General features: G+C 39.7%; 1 protein-coding gene across 3 annotated transcripts in view; it reads left to right on the forward strand.

Moving 5' to 3' along the window:
• Nucleotides 1-17,396, forward strand: part of PTPN4 (protein tyrosine phosphatase non-receptor type 4) — a 184,270-nt gene that overhangs the window by 42,133 nt on the left and 124,741 nt on the right. For all 3 annotated transcript variants that reach the window (XM_056117536.1, XM_056117538.1, XM_056117537.1), the window contains exon 2: nt 4,559-4,713. In XM_056117536.1, coding sequence (XP_055973511.1) covers nt 4,576-4,713 — 138 coding nt within the window. In that variant the 5' untranslated portion in view covers nt 4,559-4,575. The remainder of the gene's footprint in view (nt 1-4,558; nt 4,714-17,396) is intronic.

Raw genomic sequence — 17,396 nt, forward strand, 5'->3', positions numbered from 1 at the left:
GGGATTGGGACAACAAATCTGTACAAAGAGGGTAATTGTCTGAAGAAGAATTAGTGGAGTATTGGAACTTAATGTAAATAAGTTACCATTCCTTTCTCTTCCCTCCCTTCCCCTCCCCCATCCCCCCTCCTCCTCTTCCTCCTCTTCTTTTCTCTCTTCTCTCCCTGGCTCTAGCAGCAACATTTGGGGAACTATATGTGGTGCGAGTTATCAAACCGGGATCAGCTACATGCAAGGCAATCTAGATCCACATACCCCTGTCCCTACTCTTAGATGTTTCTCAAGGATAGGGATAGCACAGCGGTAGGGCATTTGCCTTGCACGCGGCCAGCCCGGCAGACCCGGGTTCGATTCTTCTCCCCCTTGGAGAGCCCTGCAAGCTACTGAGAGTATATGCCAAACACAGTAACAACACGTCTCACAATGGACATGTTACTGGGCCCGCTTGAGCAAATCGATGAACAAGGGGAGGACAGTGCTACAGTGCAGTTCTGTTTTATTTTCCTTAATTGATGCATACGAAGGGCCTGGACCTACCTAGATCAATGCATAGTTATTTAACAATTCATTATTGAGTAAATGGATACAGTAAGACTACTATAATCCATTTAGAAATTATTCCCAGTGTTTTGTAATGGATACTGTGATATACACAAGTGCAGAACTCTGTTTATTTCTCCTTTTATTTTTATACTAAGAAAAAATTTTGTAAAAGCTTATATGATGATTTTAAGAGTTAAAGGATAGCATCAAGGTAATCATATAAAATTATTTAATGATGTCGGTTAAGTTTTTACTGTAAATTTATAATAGGATGCTAGCATCTTTTGACATCTACATTTTAAAAAATAAAAAGCGTATTTAGACCAGATAGCATGTTTCTATAGTTGAATTCAAAAACACAGATTTCTTTATTCATTATGTTAAAGACTTTAAGGGTATTTTTTGTCAGTTATTAGTAATTTGAGGTAGAGTTATTTTGACAATAACTGTAAGAGGTTCTATTATTTTAAAAAGTTATTTGTAATTAAGCTTATATAGGTACTACCACTATCACTTTTTATACACAAACATAAATATTAGGAAAGTGAGAATTTGAAGAGAGCCTACATTTATTCTACTACCTTAACAATTGCATATTTATTATAATCTTACCATCCTGTTATTTTTAGTTATATTTATGCTATCAAATATGAACAAATAATATATAGATGTATTATTAATATGTTATACTAGTATCAGATTTAGAATAGACAAGTTTTAGGTATCCTTGGGCTAGAATTTTGAGCTACCTCCTAAAAATGTACTGGTAATTGCTACATCTGTTCAGATGAGAACCAGATAGATGGGTTTTGTTTGGGGTAAATTTATCTATGTTATCCAAGAGTTGATTTAGCTAATTATACTCTCAAAATCTGTGACTCAATTCCAAATAACTTCGTATCTATAGAAAATTATTTTTACTAAAAATAGAAGTAAGATCTCTGGTAAGAAAAAAAGAAAAAACAAAAAGTGAAAAACATTGGCTTAATGTTTATTGGTTAATGATTGGGTTAAATATTGGTTGATAGTTGGTTTTCAGAATAATCTGCTGTTTGCATACTTTGTACCTATAGTCACAACAAAGCTATAATAATTAAAACGTAGAAGTCTCACTGGAGACCCTGATTAGTTAGACAGTTGCCCGAGGAACTGTAAACTAGGCTTTGTTAAGTAGTCATCAATGAGATACATAACTTAAGTGTTCTTAAGACAGGTGGTTTTTGGTTATATGCCTTTAATTGACTGTGAAATTTTATTGGGTCTTTGTGAGGATCCTAGAATATAGTGCTACTCAAACCCTATGGTACTGGTGATTACCCTTGTGGTGCTTTCAATGGGCTTCCAGAGAGCACCTGGTGATCTTGGGACACAGAGGCCTGGAGTTTTAGGTGGTCTTGCTAGGATTGGATGCATGCAAGTCATGCACCTGTGTTGCCTGTGTTACTTAGGCTGACTCTTTGGCAGTTTCTTCTTGTGGGTTTCTTTTACTATAAGCAATGACTTCCTTTATATATTTATCTGTTTCTCTAATCATAGGGTCAGCAGTTTGCACTGTTTTTCCTTTCTTACTGATTTGAGTTGATTTTCTTTTGTGGTTTTTTTTTGGGGGGGGCATTTTTATTGAATCACTGTGAAATATACCCTTACAAAGCTGTTCATGATTGGATTTCAGTCATACAGTGCTCTAATACCCATCTCTCCACCAGTATACATTTCCTAGAACCATTGTCCCCAGGTTCCCCCCATCACCCCCCAACCCCAACCCCAAACCCCTGCCTGTCTCTATGGCAGGCTCTTTTCTTCTCTGTCTGTCTGTCTGTCTGTCTGTCTTGTCTGTCTCTCTCCCTCTTCCCCCCCTCGCCCTCTTCTTCTCCCTCTCCCCCTCCCCCCTTTGGGATTGAGTTGGTGATTTTCCAATTTCTGCTTGTTAGGAGGACAAGTTGTTCTGGATAAGGCCAAATGCTGTTTTTTATTCAGTGAATCTTTACTTGGCAAGCCTCTCTGTCAACATATGAACATCTTTTTTTTTTGCATGTTTTTTAATTGTTATAGTTTTTGTGCACACCTGACATTTTTAGCTTTAATACCACTGATTTGAATTGCTATTTTTTCTTACTCATCAAATTTCTTATTGCTTGTTTATAGCTTAAAACTAATATATACTTGTTTCTTTTTAATTTTATTTTTTTGCCTTTATGAGGGTAGTCTTAAGGATTTAAACCTTTGCTTCCTCGAATGTCTGAAAATTTCTTTAATTTTACCAAGTGAATATTAATTTTGGAGCATATGATTCTGTATTTCAAATAATCTTTTTTCCAGAATTCTGAAGCTACTTCTTCATTATTGTCTTTTGGCATCTAATGTTGCTGATAATAGTATGATAGCTAGCTGTTATTTTATAGGCAAAATATTTCCCTTTGATTAAAAATCAGGAAGTGAAAATAGGTATTCTTAAATTGTTAAGTTTTTAATTTTCTTATGACTAAATTATAATTAGGTTGAATTTAAGAATAGTCAACATAAGAGATTTTTTTTTGTTTGTTTTTTGGTTTTAGTTTTTAGGCCATACTCAGTGGTGCTTAAATCACCAGAACTGGCATCCACTGATCCCCAGGACTCTGGGCCTGGCTTGGGAGACCCCTTTCCCCAAATTTTAAAATTGAGATCAGATATAGAAATTGTTCTTTTTTATAAAAAAAGAGACTGGAGAGATAGCTCAGCCAACTGGAGAACATGCTTTGCATGCAAGAATCCTGGGTTCTATCTCTGATAGCATATGAGTCCCCAAGCACCATGGCAATGACCCCAACCTCTATGACCCTGAGCATGCCAGTTCTGGTGATTTTTGGATAATGGGGTCATCAGTTCAACATGAGGGCCCAAAGATGGTGTTGTGAGTACTCTGTTGTGCTTGGAATTAGCTGGCATATCCTTGAAGTGCTTAGTGGCATCCAGGGCTACAATGCTTGAGGAACAATGTGGTGCTAGGAATTAAAGCAGGTTGGCTGCATGCAAGGCATATTCATTAATTCTTGTAGGTGTGTGTGTGTGTGGGGGGGGGGGTGTGTGTGTGGGGGGGGGGTGTGTAATTCTCCTCTCCCTTTAATTCTAATGAAAGTACTTTTCAGAATAAATCTCAGTAGTGTTCTTTCATACCTGCATCCTAAGTAATATCTGGCTTTCTGAAGAAATGCTCCCTTTTCCTCTTGTGTCTACTTCTAAATTTTTATGTTTTATAATTAGAATATTCAAAGTATTATATCCTGAACCATTAGTATATTGTCATCAATGGAATATTTTAAAATAAAGTTCCTTTTCCTGGGAAGTTTGTAATTTTGATTTAGTTGGGTTTTTTTTGTTTGTTTCTGGCCACACCAGCAGTGCTCAGGACTAGCTTATAGCTCTGTGCTCAGGCATCACTCCTGGTGAAGTTTGGGGGACCTTATGGGATGTTGGGGATTAAAGCCAGGTCAGCTGCTTTCAAGATAAGCATCCTACCTGCTATACAGGTCAGCAGGTAAGCCACATACAAGGAAGCATACTACCGTCTGCACTATCTTTCCAGCCCCACTGGAGTTATTTTTACGTTTTAAATCCTACCTGCTATACTATTGCTCCGCCTCCCCCTGCCCCCCCCCCCCGTAATTTTAGTTTAGATGATAATGAACTATATATCTATTTTACTTATTTTTGTTTGATTGCTTTCTTGGTTTTTGGGCCACACCCAGTGGTGCTCAGGGATTATTCCCAGCTCTGCACTCATAACTTACTCTTGTCAGTGCTTGGGAGACTATATTGGATGTCAGGGATCAAACTTGGTTTGGCCACTTTTAGGCAAGTGCCCGATTATAGCTTTGGCTCCTATGTGTCTATTTACACCTATAATTATTACCTTGGGTGTTTGAAAGTTTGTTCTGCTTTCTTACTTAGTAGGAAAAATATATAGCAAAACTTACATTTTTAGCTATCCTTTTATTTAGTGTGTATTTGTTTGTTTGTTTGTTTTCCCATATAGACCTTGTGTGGACAGTAATGACCTCACGTTTCCGGTTGCCTGCTGGCAGAACCTACAATGTACGAGCATCAGAGTTGGCCCGAGACAGACAGCATACAGAGGTGGTTTGCAACATTCTGCTCCTGGATAATAGTGTACAAGCTTTCAAAGTTAATGTAAGTTAATTATGTCTTCAAAAATCTCTAATTAGGGTGGAGGGTATGTTGGAAGGGATCTTGAGACATTGGTGAATGGAAGTGGACATGGCAGTGGGTATGGTGTTAGAACATAGTATGCATGAAACTTATCATAAGTAGCATTGTGAATCATGGTACTTCAGTAAAACCTGGGTAAAAATTAAGTTAAATTTAAAAATAACTCCAGTGGGGCTGAAGAGATAGTGCAGATGGTGGGGTGCTGCCTTGCATGTGGCTGACCCGCTTACCTGTTTTTGGTCCTCAGCATCCCATGGTCCCTTGAGCACTATAGGAGTAATTCCTGAATGCAGAGCCATCACTGGGTGTGACCCTAAACAAAAATAACTTTATTTAAGTACAAATTTAAGCTATAAACAAATGATTTAATTGCCATATAGATTGAAAAACTTATACAATGCAGAAAACTATTTTATTATGTGTTTGTAGCTATCCAAGTATAAGGTATGACTCAAATTGTATCTTTCAGAAAGTTTGGGGTCAGAACGATAGTACGGCAGATAGGGTGCTTATCTTGCACACGGCCAACCCTGGTTCAATCCCTGGCAAAACTTAGGATCCCATGAGCCTCCAGGAGTGACCCCTAAGCATAGAGCCAGGAGTAAGCCCTTACTTCCTTACTTACTTCCTTCCTTAAAGAAGGAAGGTAGTTTAGTTGACCCATTCAGAACTAATACATTATAATTAGTTGACCAGATCAATAGAGAATTGGGGATGGTTTTTATAAATGTGATTTTTTAAAGGGCATAATTGTAAAGGTCTAAATTTTATATAATTATTAGTTACTTATTTAGGTCATACTTTACAGTAGCACTGTAGCACAGTAGCACTGTGCTCCCATTGTTTATTGATTTGCTCGAGTGGGCACCAGTAATGTCTCACAACAAATTGTGAGACTTGTTGTTACCGTTTTTGGCATATTGAATACGTCATGGGTAGCTTGCCAGGCTTTGCCTTTGGGGTGAGATTTTCTCGGTAGCTTGCCGGGCTCTCCAAGAGGGGCGGAGGAATTAAACCTGGGTCGACTGCGTGCAAGGCAAATGCCCTTCCCGTAATAGTTAATTTGCTTGCCATAAAAATAGAGCAATAAAAATAATGTAGTTTTATATCAAGTGTGGAAGTTACAAGTTACAGTCACCTAAAAGATGGGCCTGCTTCTTTTTTTTTTTTCCTTTTTAGGAGAAACTGACAAGATCGGGTGTGTTCAGGGTGGTATGGCTGTAGACATAGCATAGCGGTAGGTGTTTGCCTTGCGCGCAGCCAGCCTGACTGAGCCAGGTTCGATTTCTCCGCCCCTCTCAGAGAGAGCCTGGCAAGCTACCAAGAGTGTTCAGTATGCCAAACACAGTAACAAGAAGTCTCACAATGGAGACGTTACTGGGCCCGCTCGAGCAAATTGATGAACAACGGGAGGACAGCTAAGGAGAAACTGAACTTAAGCATCATTTGTCAACTTTTTCCCTTCCCCATGGTCTCAGAACACATACATTCCCTTGTCTAAACAGATATCCAAGTTTCATCAACGGTACCTACCATGTGAAATGCATTTCAGTATCATTTTGAGACCCCCACCTGGCCATGCTCAGTGTCTACTCCCTGTGTAATGCTCATGGGTTCCTCCCTGAGGCACTAGGGAATAAGGGGGGCATACTTTACAGTGGCATTAATATTTATGATTTAGGTGTGCAATACTTCTACAACATATCCTCCCACCATTGTACCTATATCCCTCTACCACTATCTCTGGGTCCCTTCTTGTATCCCACCTTCACTTCCCCTCTTCCACAGGCAGTCTCAGTTCTCTTTGTTTTTTTGAGGGGGACACACTGGCAAACAAACAATACCTTTAAAAAGACCAGGTGACGTACTTATATTAGGCAATATAGACTGCCAGTTTAAAAAGGTCATGAGTGACAGGGATGCCCCAAACACTATACAGATTAAAAGCTTTTCCTATTAAAATATCTATGACATTTTTATTTGGAGTAATAAAACCCTGAGAATACTCAAAACAATCCTAGGGAAAAAGAAGGGAGATTACTTCTTCCCCTATTTTAAATTATACTGTTAAGTTGTAGTAATCAAAGCAGCATGGTACCGGAATAAGGACACTCTCAGACCAGTGGGATAGAATTGAGAGTCCAGAGACAGATCTTCCTGTAAATGGACAGTTAATGTTCAACTGAGTCGAAAAAAGGTATGAAATAGAAAAAGGAAAGCGTCTAACAAATGTTGGTGGGAAAACTGGTCAGTCACATGCAAAAAAAAATTTGAAGTTCAGACCTCTTTTTAACATTATGCATGAAAATTAAAATCAAAATGGATTAACGGCCTTTGTAAGTCTACAATTGTACCTCATGGTGTCTCACTAATTTAAAAAAAAAAGGATTAACGGCTTTTGTATTAGACCTAATCCTATAAATTGTATTGAGGAAAACAGGTAGTTTCACGACATTGAATCTAGAGGCATCTTCAGTGATTCAGTATCATCAGCCAAGCAAACAGAAGCAAAAATAAACAAATGAGATTACATCAAACTAAGAAGTTTCTGCACTGCAAGAGAAACAATGACCAGAAAGAAAAAATATCCCACAGACTGGGAAAAAATGTTTGCTCACCACTCATGTGACGAAGGGTTAGGCATCAAAGATATAGAACTCACTGTACCTTTATAGGGGGAGAGATGAACAGAAAGTTTCCAAAAATAGATCAACAGCTGACCAAAAGGAATATGAAAAAAAATGTTCTCCTTATTATCGGAATATTGAGAATTAAAATGACGAGATATCACCGCACACCAGTGAGACTGGCACACATCACAAAGATCTAAAACAACTAGTGTTGGCAGAGATGTGGGGAGAAAGGAACCCTCATGCACTGCTGGTGGGAATGTAGACTTGTTCAGCCTTTTTTGGGAAAACAATAATGGCCACTTCTCAAAAAAATTAGTAATTGATCTACCATATGATCCAAGAATTCTGCTTCTTGGTATTTACCTCAAGGATCCCAAAACTCTATTCAGACATTTATACTCTTATGTTCATTGCAGCACTTATTCACAACAGCGCAAATCTAGGAACAGCCCAGGTGTACAAGAACAGATAACTGGATAAAGAAACACTTGTACATATACACAATGGAATACTACATGGCTATAAGAAAATATGAAATCATGCAGTATGCTTCTATGTGGATGGATCTGGAGAGTATCATGCTAAGTAAAGTCAGAAGGAGAGGGACAGGCAGACAGGCACAGAATGATCTCCCTTTTTATGTGATATAAACGTAGTGAGGACCACCAGATACTCAAAGGCAACAGAAACTGAGGTAGCATATCATTGGTGGGGGCAGAGTGTGGCCAGGTAATAATGGTGAAGGGAAGCTGACCCTATGGGGCAGGGTGTGGTGCTGGAATGTTTTATGTACAAAACCCTGACACTATCAATATTGTAAATCATGGTGCCTGAAATTTTTTTAAAAAATGTGATAATTTGTCAATTTTCATAGCACTGTAGCACTGTCCTCCTGTTGTTCATTGATTTGCCCAAGCAGGCACAGTAACGTCTCCATTGTGAGACTTGTTGTTACTGTGTTTGGCATATCGAATACGTCATGGGTAGCTTGCCAGGCTTTGCTCTGCAGGCAAAATACTCTCGGTTGTTTGCTGGGCTCTCTGAGAGGGGTGGAGGAATTGAACCCGGGTTGGCCGGGCCGGCGGCTTACAAGGCAAACGCCCTACTATTGCGCTATCACTCCAGCTGTCAATTTTCATAATGTTTGAAAATTCAAACATTGTAATAAGGATCTTTAAAGCTTTTTTCTCTTCTGTTTTGAAGTTTTCCCTTACGCTGTATAATATTAATCACTAGAAAACTTATTACCACCTTGATTTATGTTTTTTAGTGTATTATGATTACCTTTTTTATTTATTTGGAGAGATGTTCTTATCTCTAACCTAGGATACTAGTGGATCAAAACTAACTCTTGGTCCTATGTATGCTCAGAGGACTGCAGTTAACATTTATTGTTTTTCTATCTTGTGTTTTCATTAGACATGTATAGTTTCTTAGACCCTTTTTTTGCTATGTGTATCTGTTATTACTAATGTCACATCTATTAAAGATTTCCAAAGCAGTAATCCAGTGGTGAATTTACGAGCTCTATAGTTACACACAAGTTGCTTTATCTTTTTATGCTTTAATTTTTTTTTAAATTGTTAAGAGAGAAGGGGGCCCAGGATATAGCACAGTAATAGAGTTAATACTACTTTGTATAAGAGACTCTAGATTCCATTGCCAAGAAAATGAAAAAAAAAATGGCAGCAAGTCATTCTCTGATTTTTTATTTTTGTTATTGTTTATTTATTGAATCACTCTGAGAACAGTCACAAAGCCTTTCAGTTCAAGTCTCGGTCAGTCATACAATGATCAAACACCCATCCATTCACCAGTGCACATTTTCCACCACCAAGAACCCCAGTATACCATCTCCCAACCCACCCCTCTGTTTGTGTGGCAGATTTCCACTTGACTCTCTTTCTCTCTCTACGTTGATCAAATTCAATATTTCGACAAAAAACCCAACATAATTATTTGGAATTTTCCCCAACATTCAGACCTGTCAAAAAGACATCATTAGATAATTTGTTTTCTATTGCTGATTATGAAGAGCATATGATGTCGTGTGGCCACAACAGCGGCCACAAGAATTTGGATTTCTAATATTTTAGTAATAAACCTAGAGGGATTACTAACAAAAGTCCCTGGGTTCCGAGATTGGTTTGTGTGCCTCTGGGATCATGGTCATTCAGAAGCCAGAGGAGGTGTTTGAAGGTGGAAACCTGGAGCATTGTTGTGGCAGGGAGCAGGGCCGATTCCACCTCCCATCCCATGAGGCCCCATGTACCTCGTCAATGCAGTCTCATACCTGGCTGTTCATTAGGCTCTGAAAGATGCAGGCCACCATGCTGCCGCCTCAAGGGGGGACAGGCAGAGGGACAGACACCCTTCCCCTCCCAGGGCGGCATAGCACCATAGTTAAATGCACAGTCCAGATACATTTTGGTTGGGTATTACATTTTGCTCAGATTTTCCCACCACCATTCAAGCCTGTTTTTGAGGGACAAACACTAGATCATTTACTTTCCATTGATTACTTTGCATATCAGGCTTATGCGGCCGCGCAGTTCAGAAAATAGTCTTGGTGCCCGCATGCTTGTAGAACTCATGGTCACCAGGATTCCATTGGGAGAAGGTGGGGAGACAGCACCTACCCCATCTGGGACCTCCTGGTGATATCGGCTCAGTACGGGGCCCAGAGAATTCTCCGAGAGTTGTGGAGCCCACCAGCCGGTTTTCTTTGCTGCTGTGTGCTGTCTCTCTGATTTTTTTTTTTAAGAGAGAATGATTACATGCAGTGCTTACAATTAAGTGAGAATATCTGTGAAGTACTTATGTGTCTGACTCATTTTATGTGTGAAGAAAGATTGATGTACAAAACACAGTGAAATGGTTTTGCACAACTACAAAATCACTACATTTGTCAGAATACGCCATACCAGAAGAAAAAGCAGAAACAAATGTTGGTGAGAACATGAAGAAAAGGAACTCTAATACAATGGTGATAGGAATATAAATGTTGCAGCCTTTTCAAGCTGTATGTAGTACTTGAGGACCAACATGACTCCACCTGGAGATGCTTGGAGGGGAGAGGGGGGCCATGTGGTGCTGGAGACCAAACCAGTTATCTTCCACTCGCAAAGTATGTACCTTAACCCCTGTACTCTCTGATCAGAGAAACATTTTCCTCCATTATTTTTTTTTCTTTTCTATTTCAGGGGTATGAGTGTATATATGCATGGTTGTGTTAGGGGTAGGTGTTGGCAAGTGTGCATATGTGTGTGCTTGGCATGCACACATGTATCCTCACGTATTCACTGGACTTTTTAAATCTGGATTTTTATCTCATACAATTTCTACTAACTTAAAGGTTCCTTTCTCTTCACTTGTGGACTCTAAGTACATATATATTAGGCTGTCTGTCACAGTATCTTATATCTAATGTTTAAAAATTATATTTATTATTTCTTTCTGTAGTTTAAATAGCTATCAATATGTCTTTGAAGGTATACTTTTTCAAAAAAAAAGCTTATTCTACTGCTAAAACCATCCAGTGAATTTCTGTATTTCATGTATTTTGTGATTCGGCAATGTCTAATATTTTTACTGATTATAAATACTTTTACAATACTTCATATTTTAATTCAGTATTTCCCATTGGAGCTTTGTTTGTTTTCTTATTTTTTAATTTTGTACTTGCTCTAGGACCAGCCTGACTAGATTATAGATTGTTATGATTTATACGATGAAATTAGATAGCATGAGGCATACTTTCTCTCTCTTCCTCTATGGGTGTGTCTGTTTTGAAGTTGAATAGTAGGACTTTGTTAATCTGTATGTTCTGTTTTTTGGTAAAGGATACATGACATCACTCTGTTTCCTTACTGGAACTTTCAAACAAACTTTCAGTAGTCATTGAAATGTTGTTAGTGACCATAGAAAGAGATATAGTTGTTCTCACATATGTAAGCAACATGACTCACTCTCTGCTTTACTTCCTGTCTTCCTTCCATGGATAATTCTTTCTTTTAGGTGTTTTGTGAATCTTAAAATCCCTCCCTCCAGAGACCCTGACACATGGACCCAACCTTCACCACCTTTGGGATTTGACACCTACCTCTCCAGTTGGATAAGTGTCAGATGTGTTAAGTTATAGGCTACCCAGCTAGTATTGTAGCTGGTATCAAAAGTTTTGTAAACCTTTGATCATGAGGTTTCCAAGGCCCTTCTTGATATTCTAGGGGTAAGGAGAGATGAGAGTAATACCCACTTGGGAAAACACTGGGGGTAGGGGGATGTATTAATCTACTTAGAGGTTTATTGAATTTGCTTTCTTTTTTTTATTTTTTATTTATTGAATCGCTGTGGGAAAAGTTACAGAGCTTTCAGGTTTAGGCTCGGTCATGCAAATACCAATCACATTTCCCTTTACCAATACTTATTTTTCACCCCGAAGAACCCCAATAACCCCCCCACCCCACCCCCTAATGTCTGTGGGGTAGATGAATTCTAGTTAACACTCTGTCTACTTTGACTAGATTCATTGTTTTGATAAAAGTTGCACCATTATTATTTAGACTTTACCCCCCCCCCCAAATTAGCCATGCTGAAAAAGCATTGTGAAATGATTTGCTTTCTACAGCTGGGTTCAAGAATTAAATGATGTCGCGTGGCCACGATAGAGGCCACGCAGTTTTGGATTTCTGCTATTTTATTTATTAACCCTGCAAGTATTTCTACTGAGAGTCAGATAGTTAAGAGATTGGTCTCTGTGCTTCTGGGGCCGGGGCCATGCCGGAGAGCCACTCGTGGGGGGCAACTGGTGACCTTGGTCGGGCGTAAAGGACGGGCCGGAGGGCCCCTCGTCCCATGAGGTATCCATCGCGCTCCCACCCCCGGCTCAGACCTGCTCTCCACCAGGCTCCCATGCGGCCGCCATCTTTCTTTCCAGAGAGGAGAGGGCGAATGGGGCAACACCCTTTCCCCTCCGGGCAGGCAAGATGGCGTGGTTTAACGCATAGTCCGTTCGCTTTTCTGCTCCAATCTGCTGGATTTCTGTATTAAGTCCTTGTGCTTCTGGGGCTGTGGCCGTGCGGGAGAGCTGTTTGTGGGGGGGCAACTGGTGACCTCGGTCGGGCGTGAAGGACGGGCCAGAGCGCCCCCCATCCCATGAGGTATCCATCGCGCCCCCACCCCCGGCTCAGACCTGCTCTCCACCAGGCTCCCATGCGGCCGCCGTCTTTCTTTCCAGAGAGCGATGGCACGGATTCATGCATAGTCCGTTAGCTTTTCTGCTCCAAGCTGCTGGTTTTCTGTATTAAGTCCTTGTGCTTCTGGGGCCGTGGCTGTGCCGGAGAGCCGCTCGTGGGGGGCAACTGGTGACCTCAGGAGGGCGTGAAGGATGGGCCGGAACGTCCCCGTCCCATGAGGTGTCCATCGCACCCCCACCCCCGGCTCAGACCTGCTCAAATTTCTTTCTTACAGGAAAACCAGTTCTTAGTTTCATTATTGCTTTTTGGTACTTTCTTAGTTTCTACTTCATTTCTTTCTTTCTGTTTTGTTTTCGTTTTTGGTTTTTGAGGCTACTTAGTGATACTCAGGGATCATCACACCTGGACTCAGTAGAACATATGCAGTGCTGGGAATCTAATGCAGTTGGGCCTCATACCAAGCAAGTGCCCTACCTGTTGTACTAGTATTGCTCTGGTCCCTATTTCATTTATTTCTACTCTCGTTTTTATTATTTTCTTTCTCCTACTACATTTTGGGTCTTGTTTGTAGTTTTTTATCCAGATGCTTTAGCTTAAAGTTACATTATTTACTTGATATTTTTGTTTGTTTGTTTGTTTCTTTATGAGGGCCATTGACCTTCCTTTGAATTTAGTGTTTGCTGCATACTATAATATGAGAACTTGTGTTTTCATTTTTATTTATTTAAAGTTGGTTTTTAATTTCTGCTTTAGTTTCCTTTTTGAACCAATGATTGCCAAGAATCCTATTTGGTTTCCACATGTTAGACGTTTTATGTGTTTTCTTTTTTATGGTTTAGTTTTAATTTTTATAGCATTAATGGTAATAAAAGTACTTGGTATGATTTTTGTATTCAAAAGTTTATTGATACTTATTTTATCTTCCAGCATATGGTCCATTTTGAACAAATTTCTGTGTGCACTTGAGGAAGATGTAAATTCAGCTGTTTTGGGGTGAAATTTTCTGTAAATGTCTATTAAGTCCCATCTGTTCTAGTCCATTTATTATTGTTATTTCCTTATTTCTTCTGTTTAGTTGATCTGTCCATAGTTGTAAATGGGTATTAATTCTCTGCTATTATAGTAATTTGCATTAATGTATCATCCTGTTCTTTATATTACCAAACTTAATGTATTTATTTAGTACACATATATTATTATTGTTATTGTATTAAACCCTTAACTATTTTATAGTGTCCATCCCTATCTCTGAGTGCTTAGTACACATATATCATTATTGTTATTATATTAAGCCCTTAACCATTTTTTAATGTCCATCACTATCTCTGAGTGCCTTTATTGTGGCTGAAAGTATATGCTTTTACATTTTTCTGGCTGGAAATATATGGTATCTGATACAAATGTATCTGTACCTCACTTTTTATTTATTTTTGGGGTGAGCCTTCCAAATGGTGTTCAGGAGGTCTGCATTACTGGTGTTTCTGGTGATTCTCAGTCAGTTGGGCCAGCAGTTAAGTGCAACGACTTGAGGATGCAATGCTGCTTGAATGCTCCCGGACTGTCTCAGATATTTCAGGGATCATGTGGTGCTGGGAATTGAACCTGGGTCTGGCCTATGCCTAACATGGGCCCTAAGAGCTATACTATCTTTTGGTCCATATATCGTATCTTTTTAAAGCTACCCTTGTAGAAATGTTTTCCAATTTTTACTCTGAGCCTTATTTGTCTTGGAAGTCAAGGTATTTTTGCTGCAGGCAGCAAAAATCGGGTTTTAACTGTTAATTTTAAGCCATTAACTTTTAAGTAATTATTGAAATACAAGTTTTATTAACTTCCTATTATTTGTGTTTTAAATATTTTCTTGACTTGCCATTATTATTTTGAGTTTCACATTATTTTTTCTCCACCTATACTTTATTGGGCTGGAGCGATAGCACAGCGGTAGGGCGTTTGCCTTGCACGTAGCCAACATGGCTGACCCAGTTCGATTCCTCCGCCCCTCTCGGAGAGCCCGGCAAGCTACCAAGAGTATCTCGCCCGCACGGCAGAGCCTGGCAAGCTCCCAGTGATGTATTCGATATGCCAAACACAGTAACAACAAAGTCTCCGATGGAGACGTTACTGGGCCCGCTCGAGCAAATCGACGAACGGGAGGGGGGCCTTACTATACTTTATTATTGTTTGTTTGTTTGTTTTTAGTGATGCTGGGAACAAAACCTAGGGCCTAGTACATGCAAGACAAGTTCTCTACTGCTGACCCACATCTCTGACTCTTCCATACTTTAACATGATCGTTATGTGTTATGTTTGAGTATCTTCTCCATTTGTTCCCCCCCCCCCCCCCCGTCAGTTTAGTAGGGTTTTGTGACTGTCTGCATTATAGAAATCCACTAGAAGAGTTGTATGACTTTGCAGGTCAGTCTGCAAAGATCGTTTAGATTCTGCTGCGATTTTGTGGTACATTGGCTGTAGGAGTGCTTTTGGCTGCAGTTAAAGTGACCCTATTGTGACCATGTAAAGAGACGTCATCAAGAGAGCAAGATATCTAAGGAGTTCCAGCTGTATGTCTTTACAGGAAAAAAAAATGCTAGATTTGTTAGTGAGGATGTATCTGAGGTAACACCAAGTTCTTGCAAACACGCTACTGTATCCACATGATGAGATTTTCTGAGTGAGACTTTCCTAGGTGAGTCCAATGAAACCTTTAGATTGTGTAAGGAAATAAATATTATTATTGTTATTTTGGTTTTGGGGCCACACCTGGCCACACTCAAAGATTACTTCTGGCTCTACACTGAGGAATGACCCCGGGCAGTCTTGGGACTTTATGGTCTTCCAGAGAAACAGTTGGAAGATATAGAGACTGCCTTTCCCTGTTAACTTTCTATAATTAGTGGTTAATTATAGAGCTATTTATTATTTTCCTGGTTTGTCTTTTCTTTCTTTCTTTCTTTCTTTCTTTCTTTCTTTCTTTCTTTCTTTCTTTCTTTTTTTTGCTTTTTGGGTTACACCCAGCAGTGCACAGGGTTACTCCTGGATCTGCACTCAGGAATTACTCCTGGTGGTGCTCAGGGGACCATATGGGATGATGGGAATCGAACCCGAGTTGGGCAAGGCAAACACCCAACCCATTGTGCTATCCAGTCCCTGGTGTTTTATTTCTTATACCAAGTAGGACGGACTCAAAACTCATGCTAAACCATAATTGTATTATACTTACTGTTTTCCTTACTCTTAGAGTAGGATTTTGTATCAAGTAATTTTTTTAAAGTAGAACTAATGTATAAGGTTTATATGAATAGCTTATAGTATGAGGATTTTGAACCCACATCAGGAACTTATTTTTTCTTTTCTTTCTTTTTTTTTTTTTTTAAGTGAGACACCATGAGGTACAGTTGTAGACTTACAAATTTTGTGCTTGGTTTTCAATTATACAATGATCAAATACCCATCCCTCCACCAGTGCCCATTTCCCACCACCACGGATCCCAGTATCCCTCCCAACCCTCATCCCCCGCATCCCACCCTGCCTCTGTGGCAGGGCATTCCCCTCTGTTCTCTCTCTCCTTTTGGGTGTTGTGGTTTGCAAAAGAGATATTGAGTGGCATTCATGTTTGGTCCATAGTCTACTTTAAGCATGCTTCTCCCATCCTGGGAGGATCCTCCCAACACACTTTATTTGGTGCTCTCTTCTCTTCTCTGTTTGAGCTCCCTTTACCCCTAGCACATGTGGCTCGCCTCCAAGCCATGAAGCAAAATTCCTGGTACTAATCTCGGCCATTCTTGGGTGTTAGTCTCCTGTTTTGTTAATTTATGTTCCCCAGATGAATGCAATCTTTCTATGTCTATTCCTCTCTTTCTGACTCTTTTAGCTTAACATGATACTTTCCATGTAGTACCACTTGTATGTAAATTTCATGACTTCATCTTTTCTAACAGGAATTTTTAAGTGTGTTTCTACAGCAATGATTTTTTTTTGTTCAGTTTTGTTTTGTTTTGGGGTCATACTAAGCAATGCCTAGAGATTACTCCTGACGCTGCACTCAGGAATTACTAATTGCGGTGCTCAGAGGATCATTTGGGATGCTGGGGATCAAACCTCCAATTGGCTGCGTACAAGGCAAACTCTCTACATGCTGTACTATTGCTCTGACCCCCATACCAATGATTCTTATTTGGAGCTTATTTTGGACTCTCCTTCACATGGAGAGGGCATGGCATTGTCAGGAATATTGGTATAGTTATTGCCATAGTTATATGGGAGCTTCTGGCATTTAGTGGGTACAAATAAGGATGCTGCTAAACATTCTACAAAACACAGGACAGTCTTTCCCATTTCAACCCAACAGAAAAAATATTGGGGTGGGTTGGGGGATGTTGGGCCACATCTGTGGTTCTTAAGAGTTACTCCTGGTTCTGTGCTTGGCTATGCTCAGGGAACCATATGCAATGCCAGAGAACAAACTCAACTCAGTTGCAAGCAGTGCAGGCACTTTAGCCCCTGTACTATTTGTCTGGACCTGTAGAAAAACATTAAGTGGAATAATGAAAATGTCAGTAGTGCCAATGCTAGCAGCAGTTTTCTCCATTCAAGTATTAAACCAGGCCTGACCCTGCTTAGCTTCCGAGATCAGACGAGACTGAATGCGTTCAGGGTGGTGTGGCCGTAAACTAGCAGCGGTTTTCTTCAAGTTAGGAGTAAAGACAGTTGAATGAGCCAAGAGCTTTTGCTTTCTCCCTGAACATGAGATTCTTATCAATATTTGCCTACTAAGTCATTGGTTTGCATTAAATTTTGCATATTGATAATAACTAG

Source organism: Sorex fumeus, unplaced genomic scaffold, assembly GCF_029834395.1.
Source record: "Sorex fumeus unplaced genomic scaffold, SorFum_2.1 ptg000035l, whole genome shotgun sequence".
NCBI lineage: Eukaryota > Metazoa > Chordata > Mammalia > Eulipotyphla > Soricidae > Sorex > Sorex fumeus.